A 19,290-nucleotide genomic window follows, 5' to 3' on the forward strand; every position below is an offset into this window, starting at 1 on the left:
GTCGAGATCACCATTGTTTTCTAGGCTTATTATAGGAGATGCTCCTGCTTGCAACTATTCGCTTAATCGGCACGACTACTCAGTGGGTTACTACCTCGCAGATGGCATCTATCCCCCATGGGCGACATTAGTCAAAACAATTTCGCGCCCAAAAGGTAATAAAAATATTCACTTTGCCCAATGTCAAGAAGCAGCTAGGAAAGATGTGGAGAGAGCCTTCATTGTGCTTCAGAAGCACTTTGCACTTGTTCGTGGCCCTGCCAAGTACTGGAGTTCAAAGGTTCTATGGCAGATCATGACTTGTTGCATCATATTGCATAACATGTTCATTGAAGATGAGAGAGATATGCCTGAAAACTTTCGGTACATCACCAACGAGACTCTGGTTGAGCAAGAGTATGATCCAAATAGGATCCAGGCAATCCTGGAAGGGCATCGCAGGATCAAGAACTGACAAGTTCATACCCAGCTCAAAGAAGATTCGATTGAGCATCACTAGCAACTTCATAGCACTTCCTAGTTGTGTCATTTGCTACATTTGAACCATTCGGTGTGTTTAAATTTGAATAATTTAGTTTGTAACTTTGAATTCGGTTTATAAACTTTATTCGTGATTTGCTTGAACCTTCATATTTATATTTAGTTTCTATATGTGTGCTAAGATGTAGTTGCAATGTAAACTAGAATTGCATAAGTTAGAAAAAAACAAAATTGTACTCCATTATATTCAGGGGACCGGCTAGGTCCGACCAAAAGTTAGTTGAGTAAATATACTTCACCAAGATTTGCTCGGACGGATCCTCCTCTATTTTACACAGGTACTTTAGAGTTGGCCTTAATTCAGAAAAAAGGAGTATTGTCATACTCCGGATCAGACACATGGTCCCAACTCGAAAGCCCGGGACTTGGCCGGGAATTAAACACGCCTGGTATCACCGTTCCTGCGTTCCAGCGCCCATTCAACATGAAGCATCACCAACCATCACATACCCCTCCGACAGCAGAGACCATTTGGCAAATGGAACCTTTGGTCTCACACCTGCTACCTGCTGGTGACTCAGGCCTAAACGGCTGCTGCATTACCATATCCACATAGGTCTTGATCTTCCTAGCAATTCAACGTGGGTTGGAGTAGGTGTGCGTGTTGTTGAGTGCGACCGCAGTCACACCCAGCGGGCGCTGAACATGGAATCCAACAAATTTTGCGCCCTATCCAGCCGCCCCCTAAGATCAATCATTGGATAGAACTGTTGGTGCTACACTGCTACATGAGTACATGCGCATGCAACTCGGGCAAGAACGGGTGCAGCCTGGCCATGGATTACTGTACGCACAAAAACAACAAGGACCGGCCAGACCAACCCACCAGTGGAGATGACACAACTAATTTTTCTGAGCGGCTTTATGGCTGAGATGAGCCTGACGGCTCGAGTCCTATTCAGGCAGAATTATTTGATGCGTTTCAGCAACCGGGCTAGCAACGAAGGACGATGCGTTCCTTATCGTTTCAAATTTGTTTATAAAACAAAGCGAGAGTTCACTTCCATGTCGAAAGGGACAGATCATCTTGCACACTGTCCACCGAACGTGTGGTCTGTTGGTAAAACAGGATGGCATAACAAGGCAACAGCTCCATCGAAATCGGTGTGATTCTAGGAAAAAATTTTAAAAAAAAAAAACCAAACCCATTTCAGACTGACACTCGATTTACAAGAATGGTGAGCTGGTTCCACTTCCACAATAGGAGTGCTCTTCCGAAAATATGGGAAGTGAGGTTGCCTGTCCCAGTTCTGTGCAACACTGGTGGTGCTCTTAATTGCTCGTCAAATGAGCTCCTAATAAAAACTGAAAATATGGGGAGTATCAAAACCTATTTGGGCATTCTACCTGGGAAAATAGATTACTGTACTCCTGAATCTACCTCGGTTTTTCAGAAGCTTTTATATTTGAGCAAGAAACGAAATCTCCCTATTCCTGTCCATCAACAGTCAAACAAACACTGCAGAGGAAAAGGCAACAGACTACTCCAGTTAATGCGAAGTACAGCATTACAGCTATCTCAGAAACTGCTCTTCCATGCCCAGTACAACAGTACAATGCTATACTTCCAGGAAACATCTACCATACAACCACCTGGTGCAAAACAACATCTACTTCCATCCACGTTCCACTTTGAAACCCCATCCTGCAGCTTCTCTGTCTGGCTCGTTTCTGCAGAGGAACCAAGGAGAGTTTAGCTAGCCAAAGATTAGAAGAGAAAATGTCAACTTCTGGTCATAAGGCAGTTGATTCCAGAAAGAGGCTGCTACACTGATTTGATGCTCTTATCCATGCCAATGAGTCCAGCAAGTGAAGAAATAATTAATGCTCTTATCCAAGCCAACATGAACAAGATGATTTATTCTTTCAAACAAAACAATTTGACGGGTATTTTGAACGCCCATGTTTTTACTGCTACTACTATGACCAGGTTATAACATATGCTACGCAGTCACTACCTGTGGTGCACTCCTGCACTATAGCGGTTCACTCTTATCGTATCTATGTATAATAAAATTTCACTCTTAAATTCATACTTCAAGAGTAATTAAACTGAGAAATATGACAGACAATAATTAAAAAGTCAGAAGAAAAGAGGACAAACGCTACTATTCACGTAAGTAAAACTGATCTGTCATGTATCTTCAGATTAGTTTTTTTTTTCATGTAAAACTCCACCATCATAAAAGTAAAACATAATGATTTTGGACCATTTGGTGCTTAAATCGGAAGTTGATTGCTTGAAAGCACCACAAGAGGTGCCCAACTTATGTTGTCCAGGTTAAAACACTAAAAAAAATCAGCTAAGCAACAGAGTCACATAAATACACAAACCTGAACTTAATAACAGACATTCTAAAGAAGTGGGCATGCTAAAATTGACAGTGGTGCATCTTTGGTCCAATTCCACCAACAAGCAAGCCACGCAAGACAAAAAACTAGCTAAGCTGACATTTGTCCAAAATAAAAACATCACCTCTTCCTCTATTTCTCAGCCGTTCTCTCTCCCTCATTCAACATATCTCTTTCCCACTCTCTCACCTTGCCTGAGACAGATGCTGGTGGCTGGCCGTGTCTATGACCCAAGCAACAGCAATAAAATGAGAGAGCGCAATGCAGTCAAATGGGGCAAAGAAGTAGGGGCGTACATGCGGAACTAAAAAAAGAAGGGGGGGTGGGGGTGCACTTTGCTCTACCACTTTGCCTCATTTAGATTGGTGGTCAAACACTTTGCCATGTTTAGGCTGTTGAATTCACATTTTGCAAATTATTGGACTAAACTGATCCAACAAGGCAAGTTTGTGAACCTACTGTGCAGTTTACTCCCCCTACTTGTTTATTAGCGCCAAGACATACATAATCAGCAAGGAGAGAATTTAGTGAAGCTAGTCTTAAGAATATACTCTTGCCAGTGTAGGAGGCTAGGTTTTTACCTCAGTGCCAAAAAAGCAACGGCTACTTTCCCATGTACAATTGCGTACTGCTTAGTCCACCACATATATTAAACAAAAAAATGAGCCCATATCCCAAACCAACAACAAACCGTCGACTTTGACAGATCAAGCGGATCCCGTGCCACTGCCGATCCCGCATGCTCCTCTATATACCCCTTAACGATTCCCCTCAATATAAGGTTGCCACTGTTGTGTTTTTTTTTAGCTTGTCGAAGCTACCATACCCTACACTTCTAGTGCTACCAAGGGAAGGCCGCATTCCTGCCATCATAAGCCTCGTGGAAGAACAAAATATGGGAATATATACATTAGGCCCCTGTGATTAGCAGGATTCAAAAAGCACCATGAAAAAACACAGGAGTAGGAAAAATATGGGAGTACAATGCCATGACTTCCTGTATCCAGTAGGTTTGACAACCATAAGAATTTGTACCAATGAATGCTTGAGTGTACCATAGGAAAACGACAATAACTTTTCTCAGAAGCATGAGACAGTAGGAAATGCCCTAGGAAAAAATTAAAGGGATTACGGTCCTACTCCCTCCGTCTGAAAATACTTGTCATCAAAATGGATAAAAAGGGATGTATCTAGAACTAAAATACTTCTAGATACATCTCCTTTTATCCATTTTGATGACAAGTATTTCCGGACGGAGGGAGTACAAATCAAACAGCCTTCATAATAAGAAAGAAGAAAAATCCTATGGATACAATCCTAAAAGATACTTTGAATCGAAGAGAACCTTAGATTTAATTCGGCTTTATTCATTAGGTACTTATTAATATCTACCATGCTTGTTTCTTAAGTATATGACTTCAAATTTAGGTTATTAATGTAGAAATTCTAACTCATATATTAAAGTGTGTATAACAGTGCGTGCAGAGCGGGGGGTATTCGATCGCCCCACAAGGTCCTGCCATCAAGGAGTCGACCCCTAGTGGCGTCAGCTCTCGAATCATGGTGTTGTCCTTCAGTGCGGTTTGGTACAAGCGGTCACGTCTTGCAACGGGCATATGTGCCTAGTTCCCTGCAATGACAAAGGCACCCACAACCATACGACAACGGAGGTTCCAAGCATTAACATTTGGGTGGCACGACGTTCTACTCAGATTTATTATAAGTTCAGAACCAAGATCTTTAAGCAAGGGGCTGCTGTTTGGCGCTCACCCACCCGCTTATTCTCTGGCGGGTCACTTTCCGATTAGCGGCACTTTCCAGCTTTGCATAGTCACGCCTGATCAAAATTTTCCTTTTTGCTAAGTTTTAGAAATTGCAATATCAACCGTCAAAAAATCCAATGTCCCACGTTTTAGAATTTTGAACTTGCTGGAAGTTCAAATGTTCGAATTTTCAATATTTTGGCAAATTCTGAACTTTTGGAAATTTTAAAATTGTTGTCTTTTCAAAAATTCAAACTTCCAAAAAATGGACTTTCAAAACTTTCAGAAATTTCAAATTTCCACAAGAAAGAGAAGACCGGGGAGAGTGTCACATGGATGGGTCCATAGGAGTTTCATAGAAGAGAGAAAAAGTTAGGTGGGCCCTGCCGCTTTTGGCTGCCCAGCAATTTTCCCCACCACGCAGGGTCACCATCTAATAAAACGCCATCTTTGATCACGTGAGATATTGATGGAAGCCTTAATGTTGTGTGAATGTAGGTTGAAACATTAACTACCTGTGACCACAAAATTGCAAGATGGCAAAAGGGTATCTACTTATCTGTGTTTTCATAGAAGAGGATATAGGGATGTAAGCTAGGCGTGTTGCGTACATGGTTGCCCATGCGTCGAGGGAAAGATGATTCGGCACTTGCCCATGATGCGCATGTCCTAAAATGGGGCATATTTGCCTACTTGCGCATGGTCGGATGGTCCCGTATTTGGGCAGTTGATTCCCCTAGGCATGCCGCCCCAAATCTCCCTAAAATGGAGTCATACAACTACCAAATAGGGAGTCCAAGGCGTGTGCATCAAGATGATGGAGATGAAGGAAGGTGGCCACCGACTAAGATCATGGACTTGGGTGGTTGATTCCCCTAGGCATGCCGCCCCGAATCTCCCTAAAATGGAGTCATACAACTACCAAATAGGGAGTCCAAGGCGTGTGCATCAAGATGATGGACATGAAGGAAGGTGGTCACCGACTAAGATCATGGACTTTTTCAACTCGCAGGAACAAGGACTCGTCCGACTCCAGAAACCCTAGAAGCATATAATAGCTAATTAGCATGTCTCATCTAGACATTCCGTCTAGGTCGTCCACCTTCAACTTCGGCAACTCGGCCTCCAACTCGCCAGACACGGCATTGTGCACCCGGTTGTAATCTCTATTGGATATAAATCCTATATAGGCAGGAGTAGGGTTATTGTTCGTCACGCGATGGCCCGAACCTGGGTAAAGCTTATGTCTTGTGTCCCTCTGGTAACCTAAGGTGACGACCCCTGTCACAAAAATCTACGTACATTCCTTGTGTTGTTCTTAGTAGGGATGAAACCGAATCGGATTCGGATGGATAATGCTCATACCTTATCCTATTGCATATTTATTGTCAGATTCGGGAGCGGCGCCGATGCGAGTTCAAATAGCGGATTATGGAGATTAAAACATGGTAAGGTAACGGAATGGATCCGGATAAAAAAGGTCATATACCACATGCATATACAAGAAATATATAAATGCTTTGCCCTAAAGTTATAAATAAACAATGAGCAAGTATTAATACTTATACACTTTAAACACACATAAAGCACTAAAATATACTAAAATAAGCCAAATAGATCACTAAAAAGCATGTTTCGTCTCACAAGCAAAGATAACATTCACATATTGCTATTTAATACTTAAAACTTCTTCATACATAAATCGTATATCCATATTTAAAAGGTCGGATTATCCGACTAGGAAAAACGAACTATCCTACGGCCTGGTATATTAGTACCATATCCTATCAATTGGACTCGTATTCAGACCGGATTGTGTTCAGATGTCAAAAAGCTCTTACCGTATCATATGAAAACGGATTCGGAAACGGTTTCGGTCGGAAATTACCCTAACCACTTTCATGTTGCAAACAAACATCGACAACATGAAAGTGTCAGTCATGCATTCCACAGACAAGCATAGACACTTGACATGCTTGTCAACGGGAGGTGCCCACTGCCCATGGGCATGCCTTGAAGCATGTTTACCCAAGAACAACACAACTAAAACTGAATGCAAGGGTTCTAGAAATCACATGTGTTGGGCCTCTGAAGAAAAACTTGGTCGTTTGTTTACAATGCAAGAATGCCGCAAAAAAAAAACAAGTGAAGTCATTGTGGATTCATGGTTCTAGGAATCAACAATGCCTAAGTGAGGCAATGACACAGACGAGATAGGGAGCGCATTGTCACTGCAAATGGTAAGGAGCACAGTACATGATATCCCCGTGGAGTTAGTAGCCTAGTCACATGACATTGTGTGGAGACATCACAAGAACGACCTAGTTTCGTATGTCAATGAAAAATACATGTTGGCAGCTAAACGAGTGGAGCACACACAGGAATTGGCACAACGAGCAATATCAAACCCATGCCCACAAGGGTGCTCATCACCCACTCATGGCGAGACAATCATGCCTATGCGGCTATGCCTAAACCCGATGGGTATCCATGTTCGAGGGTACCTATCAGGTCATCTCGGCATGTACAAATAGTACCATATAAGTCAAGGTTCACAAATACATGTGATACATCCATGATGGCCAACATGTCATATGAAACAAAAAATATTTACTTAATTATTAAAATATTACCCGTGTAACTAGTTGCAAACAAATTAGACACATGTCCAACCCATGACTAAGGGGGTCTCCAAGGGTGTTGGTCAAATGGTGTCCCCTAATGGGACAAAGTGGTAAACAACGACACCCCAAATCCCCCTGCCCTCGTTTTCTTAGACTCAAATTTTCATCCATTTGCAACAATCAAGAACAATTCAACGGTAGATATATCATGACAAACAATTTTAAGATAAATTATGCATGACAAACAATTCAATCAAAGTTCATGATTCAGATTGAACAAACCGAATGAAACAATGTACATCGTCATTTTCATGGCGTGCATTGATGTTGCTAGGCATCCGGCGGAACCCACTTGAGTGCATCGGCATCCATGATGGTAGTGTCGGTGAACATGACCCTCGACTCCTCGATGAACCTTGCCAGTCCAATTTCCTCTCTTTCAAGTGCAATCCTCCCCATTCTCAATTTCAACAATCTTTGTTTGTATCTCCATGAATGTGTTGAACCTTCCGTCCTTCTTTTCTACCTTCATTCTATCTCTTTTGGCACATGCCATCTCTCCTTCTCAATTTCATCTATTCCTTCTTTGGGCGGCCGGACGTGCAAGTGCAGGTATGAGCATGGCATGGACGCTAGCTAGAGGAGCTGCCGCTTGAGCCTTTTGCTTGGTGTTGTGCTTTTTGCGTGCTAGGCTCTCCAAGTTCATCCCAAGCATGGCCGACAGTGCCTCGAACATCTTGGAGTCCATGTCGGACACATCCGTGTGGCTGGATAGATCCATGTGGAGGATGGACTGGGCAGTGGACTCAAATCGAGGTGGGAGCACGGCGATCGAGCTAGGGAGCGGCAGCGGCCGTCGGGGTGGGGTTACGGCGATGGCCACCGAAGTGAGAGGTGGGACGCGAGCAAATAGAGTGGAGAAGGAAGGGTAGAGTGGGGACGGGGAGGGGTTCCGGTGTATGTGGCCTACGTGGCAGACAGACCGGACTCCCCTACTCCCCTTCATTTGACACTACGGTAGGGGATTTCGAACTATGAGTCAGATAGGGCCGGAGTAGGGAGCCCGTTGGAGGCCTTTTCTGTCTGGAAAGCCCGGTTCGGATGAGCACGAGGGAGTGGGCGATGCCATTGGAGATTGTCTAACCAAGTTACCAAGGGCCAAGGGCAAAGAATCGTACCCATACTCTACCCATGGGGAAAAATTGCGAAATACCTATGGGCAAATTGCCATCTTGGGTTTCCATGCTTGTGCGTGTTTACCTTCCAAGCATAGCTTTTTGCCACAAACATAACCGCAAGTACAAACTAGGAGTCTAGGAGTATACCTTCCCTATTGGGGTTTTACACATGGGTAATGCGGTTATCATGTGAGATGGGTGTCCCTGCGATGGAAGGACAACAAAATTTTGCTCATGCACTAGTAAACGGATGTATAGATGCGGGCTAACAATTCTTTTGTTACGAATAATAAACAAGAGCCAAGACTATACTTCCAACCACCAAGCCTTTCAAGTAAACCTGGGCATCCTCCAGGTCGGGCCTGGTTCAGGGCGGGCTTTGCAAAGCCTGACCTCAAATCCCAAGCCCAGCCTGGCCCGGCCCGAAACACATGAATAGTGTACTTTTTAATTAAAATAATGAATTTGGGATATTTAAATGATATATTATACCTATATGTCTACTGAAATAGTGATTTATGCCCTGTTCAGGCTTTTGGGCCGGGCTTCAGGCGGAAAAACTGAGCCCGGGCCAGGCCCAGATGTGCCCCCCCCCCCCCCAAGTTAGGCCTCTTTTCCATATTCCAGAGTTTTGGGTTTCTTTTTCCTAGGGTGTCTCAACATCTATATAAGGTGAGACCGGCTGTTGGATAAAGTAGAATGAAGTTGTCTAATTTCTCCCGTTTATCAGCCATCATCCTCCTCAAAATTATCCTCTCTTCCTCCAACCCCTAGCCACACCATCTCCACCCTCCCTAACCACGGGACATAGCAGAAAAAGTCAGACTTCCCAAAATTAGGCAATGCAACTGCTAGAGTCTGCCTCCTTTCGAACAAAACTTCCAAGCAGTGGAGCCTGACGACTCATGGTTTCTCAAAATGAATATATAGCCGATAGGGCTAACAATATATAGGCCACGAAAGTAGTAATCTGGAATAATAGTTAGAAGTAGTTTAATTACCTTGAGGCCTAATGAAAGAAGACATACCTAATGAATTATACCATCAATGTGTTGTTACCGCCGCTTCAACCTTCGTGCAATTTGGTCATATGTGTGATGCCTCTCAGCCTTGTAAAATGCTCGCTTCATTTTTTCAATGGTGGGCTGGGGCAACTCAATTCCCATGTCAAGCATCTGATCGGTATATTTCTTCACCTCGGCGAACCTGCTAAAGTCGAGAAGCCCAGCTATTAGCTCTTTGGCTGATTCCTCAGCCGGAGTAATTTGGTGCTCCACGATGCAGTGCCACACGTCAACTGCGGCAGATGGGTTAAACTCCTGAGAAAATAAGCTGATAGCAGCAGCACAGTTGGAGGCCGAGGGCAGCTGCTCGTTCTTGCTCATCTCCGCGAGGAAACCTTCAGTCTCACGAGCCTTGCGCTGCTTGATGAGCCCCTCAAGTATGGAATTATATGTATCAGAATCTGCAAAGACCCCATTTAAGGGCATTTCATCGAGCATCTGGAAGGCGTAGTCGGTGTTACCGACACTAGAGCAGAGGCCAATTACGGCGTTGTACATTGGGAGATTGGGAACCAGTCCGGCATCCGAGACCATAATTTGCCAGATAGCAATAGCATTGGCATGGTCTCCCTTGCGGACGACAAGGGCGATCGCGTTGGCAAAGAACTTGAGCCCCGGGAGGCAGCCCTTGGTCCGCATCACCTGGAGGAACTTCAATGCCTCGTTGAACTGGTCCCCTCGCACAAGCGTGGAGAGGAAAGCATCGTAGGCAGGCATGTTGCTGGCGTCCCACCCGACGCGAACGACCATCTCGCCGAAGGTGCTCTTGGCGCGCTGGACGTTCCCCTCCTTCTCCCACGCCTCGAGCAGTATCGCGAAGGTGTCCGCGTCGGGCGCGACCGTGGTCTTGTAGCGTTCGAAAAGCTCCCACGCGGCCTGCCCGCCGCCATCCCGGCGGCACATGGCGGCGAGGAGGGAGTTGAGGGCAACGGCGTCCGGCGTCACGCCGTGGCGCTCCATGACGTCGAAGGCCATGGCGGCTTCCTTGAAGTTGCCGCGCGCGCAGTAGGAGGCGAACATGGAGGCGAATGTGGCGACGGAGAGGAGGCCGCCCTCCTGGCTCATGGAGAGGACGGCGTCCCACATGGGATCGAACATGGCGGCCTTACCGAGGATGTCGACGAGGAGGTTCCAGGCCAAGGGGGTGAGCTGCACGGACGCCTTCGCCCAGCGGAAGAAGCGGACGGCCGATTTGGGGCGCTCGTAGCAGGTGGTGGACTTGAGCACCTGCTCCGCGGCCTCCGCCGTCGGGCCAACGCCGCAGGAGGTCAGCGCCCCCTCCACCTCCCCCATCGGGACGCGACCGAGGATGTCGAGGAACGCCTCCACGCGCTGGGACCCCTCCTCCCCCTCCCCCTCCCCCTCCGTGCTCTTCTCCGTCGCGCTCATCGGCGGCGGCTGTGCTTTCTTCGATCTGCAGTGTGCCCCTCTACTTTCCCCCTGAATCCTACTCCTACTGTCAATCCTAATTTTGGCCCTCCTATCGAGCGTTTGGGTTTTCTATCTATACCTGAAGAAAAACTGCGTGTTTGTAAAATCCTCAAACTCTCAGTCGTCACCTGGCGCGGCTGAAATCTGGCCTGTTTATTGGTTTGGGCGGACAAACCCACGGCCTGGCTAACTTCGTTTCGCATCCTGGCCCAATAATGTGCGAACGGGGTGCACACGAAATCACTGATTAAGCAGCACTTCATCTCAAAAAAAAGGAGCACTCCTTGTACCCTTAAGAAAAAAAAACATTCTTTGAAAAAGTCACTCCCATCTTTCCAGGTTGCAACAAGCGGCGGACTGCATGTACGCCACTTGTCATAACCTGGGAGTTTCTTTTTTTCATAGATTCATTTATTCAAAATGTTTTATCTCTTAAACCGTGTCCAAATCTTAAAACAGTCACCGTTGGATTCCTCACTTCAAGATTTTCAAAACTAGATCCCATGTTAATAGGTGACAAATCTTTCTTTAAGAAAAAACCAAACCGGAGCAAATTTGTGCCTCTCACGGAAGAAAAAAAAAAGAAACGCGTTTTCTTTTCATTTTCGATCAGTCATGCCTCTAGCGGAAGCAAAAAAATATGTTTTTTTCGTTTTCGAGAGGCACGGTCATGCCTCTCACGAAAACAAATTTGTGACTCTTGTGAAAGAAAAAAATATAATTTTTTCCAAGAGCTAAGAAAGACCGGTGAGAAACCGAAAAGCCGAAAAACCCCATCTAGAAAGCAGAAAATGCGTGTAAAATAATTCGAAGGAAGCGCCACAGGGCGACACGTGGCGGCAGCTAAGAGCGTGCCACCTTGGGGAGTCTCCCAAACGGGCGCTCCTTCCTTCATTGCTCCCTCCTATGCAGCGGTTCAGGCGCTAGTGAAACCAACTGGCACCCAGGCGCCTCTCTGAAGGGCCGGCCCGTCAGACGCGACCAGGCTCGTAGCACACAGCCTCCCAGCTTCTTATCCCTTAGACTAGCCATAGTGGGAGTAACTTCAGCAGTAACATCGGGTTCAACTCAACAAATTTGCTTATGTGGCAATGAGTTAATGAGGAGAGAGCTAGTTGTAGTAACTTAACTAGTTACTGCAACATCACATGTCCCAATGCAATATGAGTCTATAACATAATAAATGAACCTTTGCATGTTACCACACTTAAGTTACTACCCACTATGAAGGTAGTAACATAGTCTAGAAAAATGTGTATGTACTAATGTATGTTACTCTCCATTGTGGCTAGTCTTAAAACATGCCGCCCAGCTTTGTTCGATCGGGTCAACGTCAATCCGTTGACCTTTGACTTTCCTCAAAAAGTAAAAAAAAAAGGGGAAATTGAAAAAAGTTACCCGTTCAATAAAATTTCTTCCATTTTGGAAAAAGGTTCACAAACTGAAAAAAAAAGATCATAGATTTCCGAAAAGTTCATGAATTTCAAAAAATTCATCGATTTGAAGAAAAAATGTTCACAAATTTCAAAAAAATTATCACCGATTTGAAAAAAGTTCATCAAATTGAAAAATAGTAGATCGATTTGAAAAGAATTATCAAATTTGAAAAAAGTTCATTTGATCTTGGAAAAAGTTTCATCTAATTTGAAAAAAGCTCATCAAATTTGAAAAAAATCACAAACCCTGAAAAAGTTCGATGAATTTAAAAAAATGTTTGTTTAATTTAGAGAAAGGTTCACGAATACGAATAAGTTTATGGATTTTGGAAAAAAACATCAATTTTGAAAATAGTTTATCGATTTTGGAAAACAAATCACTAATTTGAAAAAAAAGGACTTGAGGAAACAAAGAAGAGAGAAAAAAAGAAAAAAAAGGAATAAAACCCGCAAACTAAAGGAAGAAAATAAAGTAGAAAACGGTAATTCTACAATGGGTAATGTTTATACACAGCGCACCGGCCGAACCGTTACGTTGGTCGCGCGCGAAGCGTTCGATAAAGGAGCGATCCTGCGGCCCAGCGCGCTCATCCCCCTGCAGGCCCACCTTATCCTGTCCTGGCTGTCTTCGTCCTCAACCTGTCTCCTTTTTCGCATCTCCATGACTTCTCGTCGCGAATCTCGCGCGCTATGGGCAAGCCTTTCAGCCATGGACACGGCACCCTCAAGCTTGACCTCTCCCCCTCCTTTATTTCCACCTCCCCACCAGAACCCATGGTTTTGCACGCCCTCACCCCCGCTGCCGCACGGCCCACCCCTGCTACTACTCCAAGTTTTCTTTTGTCGGGCTTCTGCAGTCGGCGACGACGCTGAGAGCGATGACCTTTTTCTTGCTTCAACCGAAACAGACGTTGTGAAAGGAGACGAGGGCAGTGCTACAACCAACAACGTCGAAAGCTACAACTGACTTTGATGAAAGCTACAACCAAACAGTAGAATGTTGGAACCAGAAACAAAAAAGCTACAAACCACCCGTAGAGTGTTACAACCCTTGACAAAAAAGCTTCAAGCATATATAGAAAAGCTTCAACCAGCCACTGTCAACTGAAAAAGTTGCAACTGTTTACGAAAAAAGCTTCAAGCTTAGGTGAAAAATGATTCAACGGAAAGATATACAAAGTTTCAACCGGGCACTGCAAGATAAAAAAAAGTTGCAACCGTTTACAAAATAAGCTTCCATCGTAGTTCAAAAAAGCTTCAATCGACACGAATGAAAAGGTTCAATCTGCAAAAAAGCTTCAACCGGACATGGGAAAAGCTTCAAACAGTGAGATAAAAAGCTTCAACTGGCGTGCCAATGGTGCGAGCGGTGACATTGAGAGCTGCGAGCAGCGGCACGACAGTACAACAACGGGGTGTGCTAAGACGACGGGGGCTGCTAGGTGTTGCATCGACAGAAGGCGTCGGCGTGCTTCTAGTGTTGGGGAACGTAGTAATTTCAAAAAAAATTCCTACGCACACGCAAGATCATGGTGATGCATAGCAACGAGAGGGGAGAGTGTTGTCTACGTACCCTCATAGACCGTCAACGGAAGTGTTGACACAACGTAGAGGAAGTAGTCGTACGTCTTCCCGATCCGACCGATCCAAGTACCGAACATACGGCACCTCCGAGTTCTGCACACGTTCAGCTCAATGACGATCCGCGGACTCCGATCCAGCAAAGTGTCGGGGAAGAGTTCTGTCAGCACGACGGCTGGTGACGATCTTGATGTTCTACCGTCGCAGGGCTTCGCCTAAGCACCGCTATAATATTATCGAGGAGTATGGTGGAAGGGGGCACCGCACATGGCTAAGGAAACGATCATGAGGATCAACTTGTGTGTCTAGAGGTGCCCCCCTGCCCCCGTATATAAAGGAGCAAGGGGGGTGCGGCCGGCCCTAGGAGGAGGCGCGCAGGAGGAGTCCTACTCCTACCGAGAGTAGGATTCCCCCCCTTTCCCTAGTTGGATTAGCACTTGGGGGGAAGGAAGAGAGGGGGGAAAGGAAAGGGGGGCGCCGCCCCCCCTCCTTGTCCAATTCGGACTTGGGGGGAGGGGCGCGCGGCAGCCCCTAGGCCTCCTCTCCTCTTTCTCCACTAGGCCCATTAAGGCCCATTAGGTTACCGGGGGGTTCCGGTAACCTCCCGGTACTCCGGTAAAATGTTGTTTTCTCTCGGAACACTTCCGATGTCCAAACATAGGCTTCCAATATATCAATCTTTATGTCTCGACCATTTCGAGACTCCTCGTCATGTCCGTGATCACATCTGGGACTCTGAACGAACTTCGGTACATCAAAATATATAAACTCATAATGAAACTGTCATCGTAACGTTAAGCGTGCGGACCCTACGGGTTCGAGAACAATGTAGACATGACCGAGACATGTCTCCGGTCAATAACCAATAGCGGAACCTGGATGCTCATATTGGCTCCTACATATTCTACGAAGATCTTTATCGGTCAGACCGCATAACAACATACGTTGTTCCCTTTGTCATCGGTATGTTACTTGCCCGAGATTCGATCGTCGGTATCTCAATACCTAGTTCAATCTCGTTACCGGCAAGTCTCTTTACTCGTTTCGTAATACATCATCTCGCAACTAACTCATTAGTTGCAATGCTTGCAAGGCTTATGTGATGTGCATTACCGAGAGGGCCCAGAGATACCTCTCCGACAATCGGAGTGACAAATCCTAATCTCGAAATACGCCAACCCAACATGTACCTTTGGAGATACCTGTAGAGCTCCTTTATAATCACCCAGTTACGTTGTGACGTTTGGTAGCACACAAAGTGTTCCTCCGGCAAATGGGAGTTGCATAATCTCATAGTCATAGGAACATGTATAAGTCATGAAGAAAGCAATAGCAACATACTAAACGATCGGGTGCTAAGCTAATGGAATGGGTCATGTCAATCACATCATTCTCTAATGATGTGATCCCGTTAATCAAATGACAACACATGTCTATGGTTAGGAAACATAACCATCTTTGATTAACGAGCTAGTCAAGTAGAGGCATACTAGTGACGTTTAGTTTGTCTATGTATTCCCACAAGTATTATGTTTCCGGTTAATACAATTCTAGCATGAATAATAAACATTTATCATGATATAAGGAAATAAATAATAACTTTATTATTGCCTCTAGGGCATATTTCCTTCAATCTCCCACTTGCACTAGAGTCAATAATCTAGATTACACAGTAATGATTCTAACACCCATGGAGCTTTGGTGTTGATCATGTTTTGCTCGTGAAAGAGGTTTAGTCAACGGGTCTGCAACATTCAGATCCATATGTATCTTGCAAATCTCTATGTCTCCCACCTGGACTAGATACCGGATGGAATTGAAGCGTCTTTTGATGTGCTTGGTTCTCTTGTGAAATCTGGATTCCTTTGCCAAGGCAATTGCACCAGTATTGTTACAAAAGATTTTCATTGGACCCGATGCACTAGGTATGACACCTAGATCGGATATGAACTCCTTCATCCAGACTCCTTCGTTTGCTGCTTCCGAAGCAGCTATGTATTCCGCTTCACATGTAGATCCCGCCACAACGCTTTGTTTAGAACTGCACCAACTGACAGCTCCACCGTTTAATGTAAACACGTATCCGGTTTGCGATTTAGAATCGTCTGGATCAGTGTCAAAGCTTGCATCAACGTAACCATTTACGATGAGCTCTTTGTCACCTCCATATACGAGAAACATATCCTTAGTCCTTTTCAGGTATTTCAGGATGTTCTTGACCGCTGTCCAGTGATCCACTCCTGGATTACTTTAGTACCTCCCTGCTAGACTTATAGCAAGACATACATCAGGTCTGGTACACAGCATTGCATACATGATAGAGCCTATGGCTGAAGCATAGGGAACATCTTTCATTTTCTTTCTATCTTCTGCAGTGGTTGGGCATTGAGTCTTACTCAATTTCACACCTTGTAACACATGCAAGAATCATTTCTTTGCTTGATCCATTTTGAACTTCTTCAAAATTTTGTCAAGGTATGTGCTTTGTGAAAGTCCAATTAAGCGTCTTGATCTATCTTCATAGATCTTAATGCCCAATATGTAAGCAGCTTCACCGAGGTATTTCATTGAAAAACTCTTATTCAAGTATCCCTTTATGCTATCCAGAAATTCTATATCATTTCCGATTAGTAATATGTCATCTACATATAATATCAGAAATGCTACAGAGCTCCCACTCACTTTCTTGTAAATACAGGCTTCTCCAAAAGTCTGTACAAAACCAAATGCTTTGATCACACTATCAAAGCGTTTATTCCAACTCCGAGAGGCTTGCACCAGTCCATAAATGGATCACTGGAGCTTGCACACTTTGTTAGCTCCCTTTGGATCGACAAAACCTTCTGGCTGCATCATATACAACTCTTCTTCCAGAAATCCATTCAGGAATGCAGTTTTGACATCCATCTGCCAAATTTCATAATCATAAAATGCGGCAATTGCTAACATGGTTCGGACAGACTTAAGCATCGCTACGGGTGAGAAGGTCTCATCGTAGTCAATCCCTTGAACTTGTCGAAAACCTTTTGTGACAAGTCGAGCTTTGTAGACAGTAACATTACCGTCTGCGTCAGTCTTCTTCTTGAAGATCCATTTATTCTCAATTGCTTGCCGATCTTTGGGCAAGTCAACCAAAGTCCATACTTTGTTCTCATACATGGATCCCATCTCAGATTTCATGGCTTCAAGCCATTTTGTGGAATCTGGGCTCACCATCGTTTCTCCATAGTTCGTAGGTTCATCATGATCTAGTAGCATAACTTCCAGAACTGGATTACCGTACCACTCTGGTGTGGATCTTACTTTGGTTGATCTACGAGGTTCAGTAGTATCTTGTTCTGAAGTTTCATGATCATCATCATTAGTTTCCTCACTAATTGGTGTAGGTGTCACAGAAACCGGTTTCTGTGATGTACTACTTTCCAATAAGGGAGTAGGTACAGTTACCTCATCAAGTTCTACTTTCCTCCCACTCAATTCTTTCGAGAGAAACTCCTTCTCTAGAAAGTTTCCGAATTTAGCAACAAAAGTCTTGCCTTCGGATCTGTGATAGAAGGTGTATCCAATAGTTTCCTTTGGATATCCTATGAAGACACATTTCTCCGATTTGGGTTCGAGCTTATCAGGTTGAAGCTTTTTCACATAAGCATCGCAGCCCCAAACTTTCAGAAATGACAACTTTGGTTTCTTGCCAAACCACAGTTCAAAATGTGTCGTCTCAACGGATTTTGATGGTGCCCTATTTAACGTGAATGCGGCCGTCTCTAAAGCATAACCCCAAAATGATAGCGGTAAATCAGTAAGAGACATCATAGATCGCACCATATTTAGTAAAGTATGATTACGACGTTCGGACACACCATTACGCTGTGGTGTTTCGGGTGGCGTGAGTTGCGAAACTATTCCGCATTGTTTCAAATGTACACCAAACTCGTAACTCAAATATTCTCCTCCACGATCAGATCATAGGAATTTTATTTTCTTGTTACGATGATTTTCATCTTCACTCTGAAATTCTTTGAACTTTTCAAATGTTTCAGACTTATGTTTCATTAAGTAGATATACCCATATCTGCTTAAGTCATCTGTGAAGGTGAGAAAATAACGATATCCGCCACGAGCCTCAATATTCATCGGACCACATACATCTGTATGTATGATTTCCAACAAATCTGTTGCTCTCTCCATAGTACCGGAGAACGGTGTTTTAGTCATCTTGCCCATGAGGCACGGTTCGCAAGTACCAAGTGATTCATAATCAAGTGGTTCCAAAAGTCCATCAGTATGGAGTTTCTTCATGCGCTTTACACCGATATGACCTAAACGGCAGTGCCACTCAGGGTGTGCATTCGGTTTTTTCGGTTTGGTTTATACGATTTTCGGTTTATACGGTTTTTATACTTCGGTTTATACGGTTTTATGCATAGATACGGTTCGGTTTCGGTAATAACCATTTAATTTCGGTTTGGTTTCAGTAATAACCAAAATAACCAAAGTTGACGCGAATTTTTGAACAATGCATACTTTTTTATCACATGATTCAATCTGTGTATGCAGGTTAGGTTTTTCTTTTGAGAACTGTGTACGTAGATTAAATCATTAGATGGCAGACATGATTTGGTGTATTATGTACATACAATGTGCACCATATCGAGGCAATATATGACCGCTGAAGCATTCACAAAGATGTATCTACGTACTAGCAAAATCTGAGGACAAGACAAGGAAAGAGCACTGCATGCACTAGCCTCCAGGTTTTTTACGTGGAAAAAATATGGCATGAAACACCAGAACACTAGTTTGTAGCCTCCAGGCTCCTTTTTTTCTTTGGAGGATTAGCATCCATGCTCCTGGGTCCTGGCCCATGCGCAGCGCCAGCCTCTAGGTCTTGCGCTAGGCAGCCCAAGGCCCAGGCCCAAGCGACAGGCGCCAGCGTGCACCAGCCGTGCCGCAAAATTTAGTACCACCTCGCGGAGCCAGCAACAAGGAGATGGGTGGATCACTATAAAAGGAGGGGGCGACGGGAGGGATCAGCTCAAGTCATCGGCTGTTCAACACAGAACGAAGCTAGTTTCGGTTTATTTCGGTTTAACCGAAAACCATCGGTTTTTAACCAAAAAACCGATTGTTAAATGGTTTCCAGATTTGGAAACTGAAACTAAACCTGAAACCTGAAAAACCCGATTTTTTGGTTCGGTTTGGTTTTTTTGGTTCGGTTTTTGGTTTTCGGTTCGATTTTGCACAGGGTGAAGTGCCACAAATAAGTTGCACTATCATTATCAACTCTGCATCTTTTGGCTTCAACATTATGAATATGTGTG

The 19,290-nt window shown here is 44.4% G+C and overlaps 1 protein-coding gene across 1 annotated transcript; it reads right to left on the reverse strand.

Annotated features, from left to right (window-relative positions):
• Positions 1-1,908: 1,908 nt before the first annotated feature.
• LOC125539126 (pentatricopeptide repeat-containing protein At1g77360, mitochondrial-like) lies at positions 1,909-11,008 on the reverse strand. The gene is made up of 2 exons (XM_048702494.1): positions 9,486-11,008; positions 1,909-2,211 (listed from the first exon to the last, which is right to left on the reverse strand). The coding sequence occupies exon 1, from the start codon at positions 10,908-10,910 to the stop codon at positions 9,513-9,515; it is 1,398 nt and encodes a 465-aa protein (XP_048558451.1). The 5' UTR covers positions 10,911-11,008; the 3' UTR covers positions 1,909-2,211; positions 9,486-9,512.
• Between the last annotated feature and the right edge of the window lie 8,282 nt (positions 11,009-19,290).

This window comes from Triticum urartu, chromosome 2, assembly GCF_003073215.2.
Source record: "Triticum urartu cultivar G1812 chromosome 2, Tu2.1, whole genome shotgun sequence".
Classification (NCBI taxonomy): domain Eukaryota; kingdom Viridiplantae; phylum Streptophyta; class Magnoliopsida; order Poales; family Poaceae; genus Triticum; species Triticum urartu.